Here is a 16,159-nt window from a genome sequence, read left to right on the forward strand (position 1 = left end):
TTCTTGAGGTATATCACACTGCATAGATAGAATACCATATTTATTTTTAGAAATGAAAGTTCTATATTACAATTAATCCTCTATCGTTTCTTCACTATCTTTATATTCTATATCTTTTATCTTTTTTTAAGTTTAAAATGCGCTCATATTTTAATTACTTCTTAAAGTTTGGAGTGAGTGCCTTGACGAGGCTCGTCCAAAAACATTTGGAAAGAAGAGATCGAGGTAGGTATTAAGAAATTAATTTAATTTAATACAAAAAAAAAAAAAAATACATTGTTTGTGTTTTAATATAGTAAGTGAAGTGTTTTGATCCAGTAAAAAATTTACAAAGGCATTTATATAATTTAGAATAAGTAAAAACTTAATGATTGATAAATTGTTACATAATAGCAAAATAAAAGGACATTAAATTGAAAATAAATTAAAGTAATTTGTTTAAATCGGTATAAACTCACATTCAAATGCACCACAGATATTATTTTTGAAGGAACAGCTATAGGCTTATTAATTGCAGTAATTATTATGTCAATTGCATTTATACATTAAATTATTGGGTCAAAAAACATGTCCGTGTATACACCTTAAAAAATTATACAGTATGTTTTAGTCATAATTTGAGGTACAATAATAGTGTTGATTGAAACGGTATCGTATGAAATTTATAATTGACTTTGAGATTTTCCTCATAGCAGCATATTCTTGTCTCAAAAATATTTGCCAATTCGTGATTCCGTTACTAGATCAATCAATTTACTTTTAATTGCTTGACATCTTCATAAGTTGTTTATAATTGTTTTCCTTTCTTTAAAACAAAGCATTAGTTTTTTTCGTTTTGCAAAAATATTTTTTTTTCCGAGTATTTTTGCTATAGAACTTTTTTTATCGTAAGATAGTTTTGCACGATCATTGAGTGTAAAACATTACGTGAAAATACAATATTATTTATATAGATACACAGAGGTAGTAAGAAATTTAAAGCTCTTTACAATTTTCTTACGGTTATTATAGCCTTATTAAGGTACGTTATATTTCTTAAGAAAGTAGAGCCTTGAATAAAGAAATAAATAGAGAGATCTTTACTAAATTAAAACGGCTCGTACCTAGAACTGTGGCAATCCCGGAAATCTTATCCTTGATTTCGTCAACCAACCAAGCTTTGTGGAGTCAGTGTCAACATATAACGTAATAGGTAAATGGGGAAATAAGTTAATTGAAGAACATAATGACTCCCGATAAAATTGCTAAAGGTAATACCGAGTTATAAAGAAAACGCAATAGCAGATGTAAAAAAATTAATGCTCTCACATTAGATTGCAACGGAGATTAAGACAGATTATTGATGCGATTGCGATATCATATGGTTCTCGAAGATAAGACTGCGTGTTTTGATCATCAACCCAACTTAATGATTTAATACAGGGTATCCAAGAAGTCAGGATGTGGTGATAGCCATCAATGATGTAATTGTTGAATGTATCAAAAGTACTGTTATCTTTAATGACGCAATATGAACAAATGCAATAATTAAAAGATCATAAAACTCTTTTAATAATTGCATTTCTATTTTCAACTATTAGAATATATTGAGTGCAATAATATTCTATGACATGTTGGTTATTATAATTATTATTATAAATGTGAAATGTAAATTATTTATATTTGTATTCAGTAATTTATTATATTTGAAAAATAATAAATAACATAAATATTTATCATTATGCTCAACAGTTCAATAAAATCTATGTATGTACGTTTTTAAATGCAAGTATTAGTAAACCTCGATTCAGTTATAAGGAAAAAGTCTTAAGCACATTAAAACAATTTCAAAATGATATTTGCGAAAATTTTACTTCTTCGATTCAAGGCATAGGATGATGAAATTTAAACTTTAGCTCCTGAACATTTTAAATTATATTTAACAATCAATCTCTGTACTGCTTGCTTTTTTGGTCTTTCTATAGTTGATTTCTCTTGCAAGAAGCCGAAAATGATTCCAATAACATTGTCCCTAAGGTACGACATCTTACCGTAAAACAACAGACAAGAAAATTACTAGAAAAACAGAAACATAAATTTAGCACCGACGTCCTGGTTAAAACCTCCTTTTTTATTACCAAGCTTACACATAAAAATTCGCCAAAAGAAAAGTAAAACGAATCATAGAACTTTCTCTTCATAATCACGGTTTATTTTTCACGGTTTTTGGTTTGGGCTGTCATAACTATATTGGACGCTAGATTTTCAAAATCAGTCTGCGCATCCTATGCCAGTAAAAAATAAATAAGTCGTGGATAGAGTTTGGTGCGCCCTTGAGGTTCACACAAATAATTTCCCAGCATAATAAAAAGTTCTAAAAAATAAAAACTCGACCGACTCGAAACTATGCGACCGAATGTTAAAAAATAATTTTCGGATCATATTGCCGCTAATACATTTCGATCGGCACTTCAACAAAGTCGATATCATTTTTTGTTCGCGCGATATCGATTAGGAAAGAATTTTAAAAGAAAACTCCTCCGAATCGATAAGAATCGACCGAATGCTATGAAATTCCTTTCGGATCATATTTCTGATATTATGCTTCGATCGACACCTCTAAGAAGTCGATATCATCTTTTGCGATATCGATGACAAAAAAAAATACAACAAACACACGCACACAGATACTTTTTCTCCAAATTATGTTAATGTCTCGTCTTAACCATGAAACTTACAGATATGTTGAACATTTCGAAAATCGAACCCATAACAATAACATCCTATAGTGAAAAGTTAATAATATCTGAATTACTACCCTAAAATAAAGTTATGTATATTTTCAAACATCGAATTTAACTCTTTTTGCCTGTTAAGATGAGAAACTTTTTAATGATTTCATCTACTTTGAAATTATTTGTAGAATTCAGTACTTATTATTGCTAAATTTATGAATTTACCTTTTTTTTAATTTTCAATTTCGAAAAAGACCTTTCGCATTTGCTACTATCACTGGAAGAAATGTATGCGTAAGAATCTTGAAACATTAGCAGACATCAAAATGTATAATGAAATACATCGAATAAATATAATTAAATACATCGAAAGGAGTTGTCTTTATTTATGAAAAGTAAAGACAGCAATTCCAACTCATAAATAAACAACAATTTTACACAAACTGCTTGCATAAAATTAGCATTTTACTACACGTTATTTACCTTCCTTTCAATATAAAAAAATTAGTATCGAAGGACCTGCGTTAGATAAGCGAATTTGTTCAGAGACTGAAAACATAACACATTTTTCTTAAAAACGAATATTGCATTTTTAATTGATCAAGGATTGTTGTTTTGAAAACTGAGCGTTTAGGGAAAAAATCACAGGAGTAATTTTTTTTCTTAAAACTGATAAAAAAATACAAAAATATTTTTTATTTTGAAAAATTCAAAATTTTGTACTATGCGCATCCCTCCACCTTTTGTTTATCGGTCGATTTTTTTCATTAACGAACTTGACCTTTCAAATACCAACCCCCTTCTTGATACCAACTTTTATTCAAATCGGACTTAAATTGCGACCGCTAGAGAGTGTACAGATATATATATATATATATATATATATATATATATATATATATATATATATATATATATAATTATAAAATTTTATCGATGGTCATTTTTGACATTTATTAGATAGACTCGATCGATGAACATTTGAACCATCATCAGTACAAAAACAATAGCTCCATTTCCTTCGGAAAATCGCTAATAAATAGTGTAGGTATACAAATAAACGATATGGCCCTTAAAGTAAAATAGACCATTAAACATATTCTTTTCACTGGTTGAAAATGCTTGAAGTAAAAAAGACACAGCTGTCGAAAAATTAATTCAGTCGTTTATATTTATTGTGTTAGTGACTAGATACAAGCTCCAAACGGGTGGCGATGTGTCTAAAAAATAAAGAGTGGGCGTCGTTTGTCAAAAGGTGCGTGCGAAATCACGCTCGTTTCAGCTTTTCCGTGCGTTTTTGTTGGAAAATCAATTGAATTCTTGTAGAAATGAGACTTAAATTGGCTTGTACAACGAAATTCGCAATTGATAAAACCGAAGTTATCAGATTATTTTCAAAACTATTAGATTACGCGTATTAGGCTACATGTGTGCTTCGTGAGTCACACTGCCCCAGTTAAGACTTCTCTGATTGAAATTGAAAATCTAATCAAATATGCAAATAATGGCAAAGTTCATGATTCACAACACTTAACTAATCCATAAATTAAATCAATAATTATTTTATTTAAATACAAATTGTCCATTTTATTAAACATAAAAATATTTTGTAATATCCTTTTTTACTTCTCTTATTAAACGTATAATGTTATTACGTCAATCGATAGTGATTACTAATATTTAATTACTAGGATATATAAAAAAAAAATGGTGTAATAACAATATTTTTATCAATTTTTATATCAATTACAAAAATATATTTATGATGTATAAAAATACATTGTTACCATAATTATTATTGGTAATATTATATTTATATTCCATTATATTGACATCATAACCCATATCTACTTTGTAAATGTTATTACAGGTCAGGGATCCTTTTTTCACACTATATTTACTTATAGAATGTACTCAAGAAGTTATGATATGATTATCATTAATTAATTGCAGTTTGCACGCTCAAAAAAAGTTTAAAGCAGTAACGACAAGTAAATATTACAAAAACAAGCAAGTTTCAAAGCTCAAGGTAATAAAGAGTATAAGTAAAATAGATTTGAGTTTTTTTTATAATTTATAGGCTATAACAGAAAGCCGGAAGGTATAAATATCTTAACATTTCGGAATCCAGGGAAAGTCAATGAATCTTTATGAAAACTGTGCGACTGTATTGTTTAAAGCTAACTTAAAGAAGTTAAAAACAAAAATTTGTGTGACCTTGCTCATGGAGTGGGGGTCACCCCTTCTCGGTGAGTTTATGCAAAGAATGACAACGGAAATCGATAAAGAAATGAATTCTAAGCAAAAAGTGTCATTAAAACATATTTCGAAAAGTCAATACTTTCCGAGTTATTGACGAATGAAATTCGGAGTATTTAATGTCAAATAATAGAAGAATTTGACGTTTTTTGAAAAAAGTATTTCGTACACTTTTTAAAATACTATAAAAGCCTTGAAAATGAAAAGAGTTTTAAGTCATTTGTATAAAAATTGACGGAGTTATGATGAAAACAGTTTATGGAACCTTTCTTTTTTTGTTTAATTCAGTACAAAAACTGATGAATTTACCACGGGATTAACTTTATTTAGGTACTGGCAACAGGCTCAAGAAGTTCTAGCCGTTTCGGATGAATATTTTTTGAAATATTGCAATTAAAATGCAAAAAAAAAAAAAAAAAATTCGAAAAATACAAGAAAATGTCTTTATCGTTAAATAACTCGAAAAAATATTTCTATTTTTAAGAAATAATAAAATAAACGAATTTTAATTTCTTTATCTTTTCTAAATTTTCTGGACGATTTAAATATAATTGTCTAAATTAAGAGATAATTATCAATTTTATCAGTTATCTTGTATTAGGAATAAAATCTATAAGGGTAATCCCTAATTATAAAACTTTCCCGAAATATTTAGATAACAACCTTCATATAAAATAGATGTTGGATTTTCCCCATCATTCAAAATTAATTAATTTTACCAATAAAATAATCATGTAGGTATGCAGTAGACTCATTTGACTTCTATATCCACAAAGAGATAAATATTGACATATAGTAATAATATTTAGGTACACCTTTGGGCATCTAAAATAATACAATATAATTTTTTTCCAAGAATTGTTGCAATGTTCCTTTTTTAAGTCAAATAATGAAAGTAAAGAATTAATTTTTATAATATTTCTTTGAATTTATCTGTCTTGCAAAGTATAGTTTATAGTCAAATACATTATGACATTTCTAAGATTAATATATTACTTATATAGCAGAAAAGATGGGCTTAAGTAAGAGAAGAATAAGATAGCTGATCTCTGGAATGCAACAAAGTATTTAACTGTACTATAATGCCTTTTACACCATATAAGGTAATGTGCGTTATTGAATATTAGAAGAAAACTAAGCTACGTAAAACGTAGCATATAATTGCCTTAAATTATACTTAGTATTGCCTTAAATAATAAATATAGCCGTAGTATTGCCTTAAATAATAAATGATATCCTAAACAACTTAAATTATTAATATTCGTTAATATTAAATGAAACTGAAATTTTAAACTTTTATATCTACTCAATATCATTCTCTTAAGAAATCAGACAATTTTGCAGCACAATATATTCATGAAATTTAAATATGGTTCAAATATTTTTTTTCCGTAACTTTATTGGCAGGACATTTGAGCTAAACCATTTAGTAATTGATACCATTATTTTTAATTAGTTAAAATTAATTAATAAAAGTAGAAATTCAGTGAGATCAATTCAAATTTTTAAAACGTCGGTGACATCATAGTATGTGGCTTGTCAGACTTGTTGACACTCTGTATGTTATTATTTACTTATATTATGGTATTACCATGGATATATACTATAGTAACTACATCCGTGGATATTACACCTGTATTAAACATTACATTGAACTGTCATTAAGTGACAGCTCACATACTAATACGTCATCAACAGAGAGCGCCAAAAGAACTGTGTTTAAACATCTCAAAATGATTCTCTATTTTAAATATTTTTTTACACTTTGTTACACCATTTTTAACCAGTATTTATATTTTTTTAGTAATAACGGTGTAAACAATGAACTAAAAATATTAAAAAAATACATTGATATTCCCTATTATTAACAACGAAAAAACATTTACAAAGGGACAACTAACAGCAGTTATTAAAAGTGGAATACTGAAGTCAACAACGAATTTTCACTGTTGAGTTTATAATATTTCAAAATTCGGCCATATTTATTCAACATGGTGCAGAAAATTTTAAGCTAAAAAAATTTCATGTCCTATGAGCGTTGTGGATTTTTTCCCGATAGACTAATTGATACATAATCGTCAGCCTATTTGCGTTTCTTTATTGAAATTATTTTTTGAGTAAATGAATCACGCTTTCTTAAGTACACATTTATTTATATTGGTATATGACTTCGCCTTGTTCGTATTTGAATATTTGAACTTTTGATTGCAACTGCCTGCACAGCAATTACCATTAAATTTTTCTATATTTTCCATATTTCCACATATTAATGATATGTTCACTACATATTGTATTGATTAAAATTGAATGAATAAATTGAATTGAATATGTAACATAAGATCCATGATAATGGAATAATAACTGAGAGAAGAGTTTCACAATATACTTAGGTTGAATACTAAATTGTACAATATAAAATTCTAAAAGAAGCTATTTATACCTAAACTCTATCTTTTCTGACCAATCTTAAAAAACTTATTAAGTTAATTAGATTCATCGAATCGAAGAAATAGCGCTATATAATATATAGAGGTGAGCATGATATAAATTCAAGTTTGAAAAATATAAACAAAAAATAAAAATAATATTTTATTGACAATACTCAGAACAAAATTATTATTTAATATTGATAAAAATCTTTGATTCCTGTTTCCGCTAATATCAAATGATATAAATTTAATGAACTTTAATGTAACCAAATTTAGTTTTCATAACGATTTGAAGTAAAAATATGTGCTAAAATTTTTTCTTGTTTTAACAACTTGACAAAATGATAACCAATTTTTTATTAATAGTTTTAGTTTTAAACGCGAAATCTGTGTCAGTGTATGGAACCTTTAATATTTCGTTACCCCAATTACCATCGTTGGATAATTTACCTTTTTTTGGAACAACAACCACTGTCCGTCCAATTGTAATTATTAATCAACCATCACCCCCAAATCATTATCAGAACCATCATCATCATCAACATAATCAGAATTATAATAATGGTGGATATTACTTGGTATTGGAACGTACTGAAGTTCCATATGTAAATAATAATTTTTTAAATAATGTTCAGTTTCAAATTCAAAGAATTAATTCTACAGTGGCGGCATGTGTTGGAACATTCAATTTACGGCAGCATGTACAGGGTGCAACAGTAAGTCTTTTTTTTTCGGCTAAGAACAAATAATAATACTTATCCAATGATCCAATGATAAAGAAATTTTTAAACTACATTTCGTCTTAGCCTAGAATATAGTCTTTCTAAACAGACAAAATGTATTTAATGACCCGAAAATTTTTTTGAATTGAAAACGAATATTTTCTTGCATTGAGAAGATTTAACTACAATTTCCCGTGGATTCCTATTTAACAAAATTTTAATAAATCATTTTACTATATATCTACAATTGTCCTTGTCTGTAAACCTTTCTTATTTTATTAAAATTGGCTTCAGCAAATGTTCAATACAGCAAGAATCAGGTAACCTTTATAAAAATAGATACGCAACAGGGTTTCCTGATATCGAATTTGCTATAGAAAATTGCAAAAATAGACTTGATACCATAACAAAATTGGAAAGTTAAATTAAAATGGATTAAAAATTGAAGAAGTTATAAACATTCAGAGATTGTTGTCTCTGCCTCTTTTTTGAAAAACAAAGTTTTATATGTAATTTCTATGGCGATGCTATGCAATGACGTCACTAGTCGATATTTTTCTCTTTGTTTAATTACTAGTTTTAATTAACTAACCCATTTCCTAATTTTTAGCATCATTACCTTTTTCTTTGTTACACATATTTTGGCATGAGGTGATTTTTAAAGTTTTATTAGAATTTTTTTGAATAATGGCTACTTATTATTTTGTGAAGTAAGCCTAGTCTAATATTAAAGCATAGAATACTTCTTTGGTAATGCCATACGATTAAAGGTAGTACCAGCATGAAATCACTTTTCGACAGATTTGGCCGAATTTTTTTTCTCGGGTTTATAATAGCTTTATTTATGAATTCCTAAAATTTCATAATTTTTGACCGTTTAGATCGCGAGATATTTAAAGACAAAGTTCGCGATTTTGAGGGTCATGTCCCATTTAAAGCATGTAAAATGTCCGGTCTCTCCAACTATTTTTTATGATATTATTATATATTGAAGAAAAAGTAGAAAAAAATGTTTATACAATAAAATTCTAAAAAAAAAATTTAGAAATTAATTTTCACTTTCGAGATATTAATTTTGACGTAAATTGATCGAAATTGGGACGTTGGCATAATTATTTCCCATTTTAAACGGTCAAAATTTCTGAAACTTTGGGAATTAATAGTAAGCATTATTAAATTCTTAAATTTAATTTTTCGTTAAATTCTGTCGAAAAAAAAATTGTACCATTGCTTTAACATAGAAACTGCAAATACCATGCTGGAAATACCTTAAACAAAATGTCTGAGTAAAAAGAAAAAAATTAGAATATTAAATATTTGCAAATAACGCAAATATAAGTAATATAGTATTTGCTTCAGGTATAACACGTTTCTGTTTGAAATAATTACTCTTAATGATTATTAAATGCAATTAATTTTACAATATAGAAAACAAGATTTGTTAAAGATGACTCACTACAATTCAATCTGCTCTTTTGACGTTAATAAATATTAACCTTTTATTGTAAGCAAATAAATTCTATGCCGTTGGGTTTTTTAGTAAATTAATTTAAATAATTTTATAATTATTTTATAACGTGTAAAATAAGATAATTATTGTTTTATATCTGTTACATAAAAATAATTATATCAAAATAATAATTCTTTTTGACCTACTTGATCTAGAGTAGCGACTAGACACAAGGAGGTATACTGTCCCAATTTTAGTTTCACTTCTAGTTTAGCTAGTTACTAATGCTAATGGAAATTACAACGAACAGTTCTTTTTTTATACAGGTGTTTTAAAAACACTCAGAGAAACTTCTAGATATTGTAGGAAACACCAAAACAAATACTTTTAGTCCTTCTTTATCGATGAATGTTTTAAAACCATAATATGATAAAAAATTTTATAATCATATTGTTCCAAAATAAAAAGTATTTGAGTATAGGATTTTTCTATCATCATTTTGTTATTTTTCTGTAACGAATTCCAAGAAAAATATTTTACTTTACATATTCTTCATATGATCATATTCATCATATTCCTTTATCATATTTTTCATCATGATGTATTTAACATCCCAGTATAAGACGTCATTGTAAGGGATACGATTTTCGAAATAGAAATTTTCAAAATATCTTAACATATCATGGTCAGAACAAGGGATTATAACTCCAGTTAAAAGAAGAAATATGTGTGTATGTGTGTTCAGTCAACAAATAATATCGCCTTCGTTGATGTGTTGATTAAAGCGTATTAACGGCAATATGATCCGAAAAGAATTTCATGAAATTCGCTCGAGCCGTTTCGAGTCAGTCGAGTTTTAATTTTGTATAACTAATTATTACTCTGGGAAGTTAATCGTGTCGATCTTAAGGGTCGCACAAGACCCTACCCGGGGCTGGTTGTGTTAAAAATTAATGTGCCTGTTACTAGAAAATGATGAAATTGGGTAACTAAATTTTTGTTCTAAAATATTTTTTTATATACACTACAATTTCTAGAAGTGTGTCGGTATATTTTTGAAACACTTTATACATTATTTTTTATCGCAATCCACGGATCTACATCCCTGTCGTTCCAGCAAACCTCTAATATATGTAAATTTGTAAAAAATTGAAACTTAATTACTTTTTAAATAATTATTTTTTTAAATATTTTAGTTGGTTGTACGCTTATATAGTTGCCAAAGTCAACAGCAATGTAATCCGCAATATTTATCCGAAATACCACGAAGACCATTGTGTCAGTATTTAATCGGCTATCAACAATATCAACAATATGGAGGTTCATCACCTTATGGTATACAAGGGCGATCAAGCTGTTCATCGCCCCCATATCAACAGCAACAAAATGGTTGCAGTTTACCAGAGGTATAATATTTTCCTACATACATTTGGGCTATTGAAGTTGAAATTTCTTTCTTTCTCAATAATAACTGTTATTTATAATAACTGTTATATATTTTTGAATATTGCTTTATTTATTTTTTCAGGGAACCTATCAATTTGTCAATTATGTTCCATTAAATGTCGTCCCACAACAGATTCCAGGACAACGATGGCGCATGGATTGTTATATGGCTGTGAGTGGTCGACGTATTGCCACATTTTCATTATACGCTCGATGTGGATCTACTAATGTAATTATATCACTGAATTCATTGTAATATCATTTGCAATTAAATAAATATGTCTTCATTTTTTTTAATTTTTAGGATAATTTTATTAGTGGAAGCAGTACCAATACGCAACCATTAATTATAACGAATGCTTTACAAGTGGCACAATTTGAACGGTTAACCGCTACAGCAGTCAATAGTATTGAAGAGAATAATGATACTGAAGTAACGACGATTGTTCCAGAAGCATTTTCTGTATCTTAATAGTTAACGTACATCGTGAGGAGTTTTCGATAAATCGTTTGATATCGAATTTATTACTTTGCGAATTTATTATTATTTTTAGTCCGTGGGACAGTAAGGGTGCTTTTTACGACTTTTTTCGAAAGTGTTGCGTTCTCAAATGAGCACGATGACGTCATATTTAAACTATCGATCTGAAAAAACGCAGCAAGGAATTTGTCGGACATCATGACCACTGTTAACTTTAATAACTATTAAGCAATAAAATATTTTGTTCGACAAAAATACTGCACTGCTGAGCTTACGTACGACCTAGAATATTCCGTAATTAAGTTTTTTTGCCTTTCAATACATACGTAGTTCATGTTTGCTGAATTGTCAAATATAATTATTAATGTTATCGAGTGATAATAGTGTCCGACAAATTCCTTGGTGCGTTATTTCAAATCGATAGCTTAAATATGACGTCATCGTGCTCATTTGAAAACACAGCGCTTTTTTTTTTTTTTAAAAGAGAATAGAATCGCCAAAGGCAAGCAACTCACGAAATTTCAAGTATGTATGTATCATTTTAAAAAGCACCCTTACTGTCCTGCGGACTGTATTTATCAAAAATCAAACAATTAGTGATCCATGATATTAACCATTCTCCGCCTTACGTTACGTCGAGTATCTATGATGAAACTTTGTAACTGTAATTTAAAAAAAAAAAAAATTAGAAATAGAAACTCTGGAATGTAATGAATTCAAAAAATAAATTAAAATAGTGAGTGTTAATGCACCAATAATGACTTTCTAAAAACTGATGAGTGGTACTGAAAATAGTTTGGAATTTCTAACAAATATTTAAAATGAGTAAAGAATTAATAATTATTTTATACAAAATAATTTATATCTTTAAATTTGTATATAATATATGGAAAATGTATTAGTAACGTTGTCATATAGTACTAATAAAAAAAGATAAATAATATAATATGTAAATTTGTATGATAAAGATAAACTATAACAGAAACTAATATAAGCGATATTTACTGTCTTTAGCTTTACACTACCCCCAACGGTATATCATATATACACATAGAAATTTCTCATATTTTATACAAGTGTAATAGAACCTGAAGGGTGTATAAATTCTCAAGAGACCTATGGACCACAATTTCTCGCACATTTCACAAAACCACATATAAACTGTGCATTTATACAATGATGTTTTAATTTGCAAGTATTACAGATATTTAGATATTACGTTTTTAACCGACTTCAAACAAAAAAGGAGGAGGTTATCAATTCGACTGCTTTTTTTTACGTGTGTTACCTCAGAACATTCGACTGAGTGAACCGATTTTGATGATTCTTTATCTTTGAAAGCTGGTGCTTTCCGTGTGGTCTCATTTCATTTTGACCCAGTCAAAAAAGGAGGAGGTTATCAATTCGACTGCTTTTTTTTATATGTGTGTTAACTCAGAACTTTCGACTGAGTGAACCGATTGAAAACCATGAGAAAACCATAAAAGTCTTAAATTTGCATTAAGTATGCACGACAAGAGGACGAATAACTCGATTCGAATAACTCACGCCAACCGATTTCGATGATTCTTTTTTTAGTGACGAATTAGTTAGTGTACTTCAGATTCACTAAAAATTACAAAATAAAAAAAACTTTCCGACTTCAAAAGAAAACCTTTTCCAAAACAAATTAATAAGCACTAAAAAGTAAAAAAATAACGATAATATAATGTAGCTAAATTATTGTTATTTTTGGAGTCGGTGTCAGCCAAGCTAATGTAGCAAACTGCTCTGTCAGAGTTGTTTCCTTGGACCGACTCCAAAAAACACAACAATTTTAACTACATATTATTATCGTTATTTTCTTACTTTCTTTATACTTTCTCTACATCATACCCCCCCCCCCCTCCCCCAAAACACACACACTACTATTTGAATCTACCTATAAATTTCAACTGAAGTTTTGCCCTTACTGGTAGTTTATCACGGACCCACTTAATCTATGGTTAAAGAATAACAGCTCGATAACTCTTCTCGTTTTTGTGTTTCTTGTTCATGGGTGGACAAACTAGGCAATTCCATTGATAGCTGTATAATGTTGTTAGTAGAATCAAGAATGAAAAACCTGAGAATCAACTTTATATAGGTACTTTTATGTATATTTTATGTCCACATGATATAAAAATACGTAACTTATCTCGTTTTCATACATCTTTATACTTCATAAAGACGATATACATCCTTTTCTATTGAAATTCATACAATAAATTTTCTTTAAATTTTGATTCTAAAATTAGATTTTACTCTCATTCCACATACATGTTTGTCTAATGATGATTAAGTTATAACTTTCTTTCTTAATATTATTAAAACTATGCATTAATGAACGTGCTTTATTTTCGTTTTTTAATTGAAATAAATTCTGCATTTAACAGTTGCAAAAATAGTTTTCAGAAATAAAATTTTTTTAAAATATTTTTTCGTGTGTAATTTAAGGTTGACACTGATCCTCATTTTCGTGACGATTAAGTTAGTTGGTGCATTTTTTTTTTTATGCATTGCGAAAATACGATACGTAAATATATTTGGATAAGAGATTATTACATAGTTTATCCCCATAAAAAGCCACTTTTAACATTTTATCTATATAATATTTTGTGATTTATTTTTGCAAATGGCTTACAGACGTCCAGACTTTATACAACGTACAAGTTGATAAATTGTTAAAAGAGTACTTTTTCGATTAAACTAAACGAAAAAAAAAAGCAGAACTATTTCTCATTACTGTATTAACAAACTTGCATAACCAATCCACCATACAAGGGAAATTTACAAAATTTTAGAAACCCCCAACAAATTTTTCGGTTACGGAACCCTGAACTTGCACTTGAAACACATCTAAGAACACTCTCAATTAAATTACCTTTTTCCTTAAAGGCTTTTTAAGGCTTTTTCCAAATTTAGTCCATTTTGAAGATCATCGCCATTATTTTTCGGTTACGCAACTCTGAACTCTCACTTGAAACTCTCCATTAAATTACCTTTCAAACGAAACCAAAAAAGTCAAAATCGGTTCATCGGTTTAGCCACTACTGTGCCACAGACAGACATACACACACACACCATAAGCGGTCAAACTTATAACACCCCTTTTATTAGTTCGGGGGTTAAAAACAAAAGTTATATATATGGTTTAATATGATCAATTTATAATTATTAATTTTTCAATTAGGGCAATTCGATAGCTAACTATCGCCGTAACCAGTTAATCATGACAAGTAACCTTAGGTGTCATAGTTTTTCAGTTCCAAGAAAAACAGGAAAATATTGAACGTGTACATTTCTTATCTAACTAAAAAAAATTGGAATTTCAAAATGTACAACCAAAGCGTATGTAAGATGGCAATACGGAATTTTTTATATTTTAGGATTTTAATCAAAATCAATTTTATGATATAGAAATTACACAGTTGCAGAAATAGTTAGTCCAGGATAATTCTTACATGGTTGAATTATCCTCTACGAAAATTTTGTAAGCGTTGTGCTGTATTTTTAACGCACACCCTGTTTTTAATCCCCGAACTAAAAAAAGGGGTGTTATAAGTTTGACCGCTATGCGTCTGTCTGTGTGTTTTTCTGTAGCATCGTAGCGCCTAAACGGATGAGCCGATATAAAGGGGGTACTTTAGCGGAGAGTGTTCTTAGCTATGTTTCAAGTGCGAGATTAGTGTTTTGTACCCAAAAAACTAAAAAATTGGCGATGATCTCGATCGATTCAGTTTGGAAAAGGCATGTTTTATAGCTTTAACATATAAATAACTACTATGGAAATGAATGGTCAAATTAAGCTGACTCCATTCATTTCGAAAAGTAAAATGGTAAATTAATAAAGTAATTCAAAACAATAATTAAAAAGAACAAGGCCAACTCAAATATTTTAATTTCAATTAAAAAATGATAGCACTCTTAGTCTCCTTTTCTTCTCATCTGATGTCCTTGACCATCACTTTGATATTGATTTAAGAAGGAGTGTTATAATTTTAAGTGTTTATCTGTTCGTCTGTATGTTTCTCAGTGGCATCGTAGCCCCTAAACGGTCGAACTGACTAGATTTTTAGCTAAGTTTCCAAAAATCGGTTACAAGGAATAAATCACATTTATCGGGGTTTTTTTAAATTTTGTAATTTTCACTTGTATATAGAGTTCCTGGCAAAATGAATTTTGCATCATTTTTTTTTTCATGGTGATGAAAGTGACACCACCATTAAAATTGTATTTAAATAATTTTCAGAACCATATGGAATATCAATACTATAATTATTGAAATAATAACATAATTATTTGGTTTTGTTGTGATAATATAAAACCGCTTTGATCACAATCGCTTATTAGGTGAGTAGTTAAGTAATTGCATCATAAATGGTGTAAAATCTAATTTAATTAGTAGTTTTATACTTATTTGCTGCGAGCAAGAAAATCTAATTTTCAATATTTATTACTATATACTGCAAATCATGTGTATTGTTGTAATAATGTTTCATGTGTAGTGTGTGTATTCATAGTAAAATGCAACCAAAAGTTAAGAATCACATTATTGTGTGATTACTAAAATACTTTCATATTATATCATCAAATGAATTGTCTGAATTGAGGAACTAACTAATGAAATAAATAAGAAC

General features: G+C 28.4%; 1 protein-coding gene across 1 annotated transcript; it reads left to right on the forward strand.

Annotated features, from left to right (window-relative positions):
* Positions 1–1,225: 1,225 nt before the first annotated feature.
* LOC123292161 lies at positions 1,226–11,492 on the forward strand. Its single transcript, XM_044872724.1, has 5 exons — positions 1,226–1,250; positions 7,775–8,118; positions 10,771–10,980; positions 11,103–11,249; positions 11,325–11,492. The coding sequence occupies exons 1-5, from the start codon at positions 1,226–1,228 to the stop codon at positions 11,490–11,492; spliced, it is 894 nt and encodes a 297-aa protein (XP_044728659.1).
* Positions 11,493–16,159: the final 4,667 nt, after the last annotated feature.

Source organism: Chrysoperla carnea, chromosome 1, assembly GCF_905475395.1.
Source record: "Chrysoperla carnea chromosome 1, inChrCarn1.1, whole genome shotgun sequence".
NCBI lineage: Eukaryota > Metazoa > Arthropoda > Insecta > Neuroptera > Chrysopidae > Chrysoperla > Chrysoperla carnea.

Coding starts and splice junctions, on each gene's coding strand:
- LOC123292161 (XM_044872724.1), top strand. CDS start 1,226: ATGACTCCCGATAAAATTGCTAAAG. Junction 1,251..7,774: donor TCCCGATAAAATTGCTAAAG/GTAATACCGAGT, acceptor TAATAGTTTTAG/TTTTAAACGCGAAATCTGTG. Junction 11,250..11,324: donor CTCGATGTGGATCTACTAAT/GTAATTATATCA, acceptor TTTAATTTTTAG/GATAATTTTATTAGTGGAAG.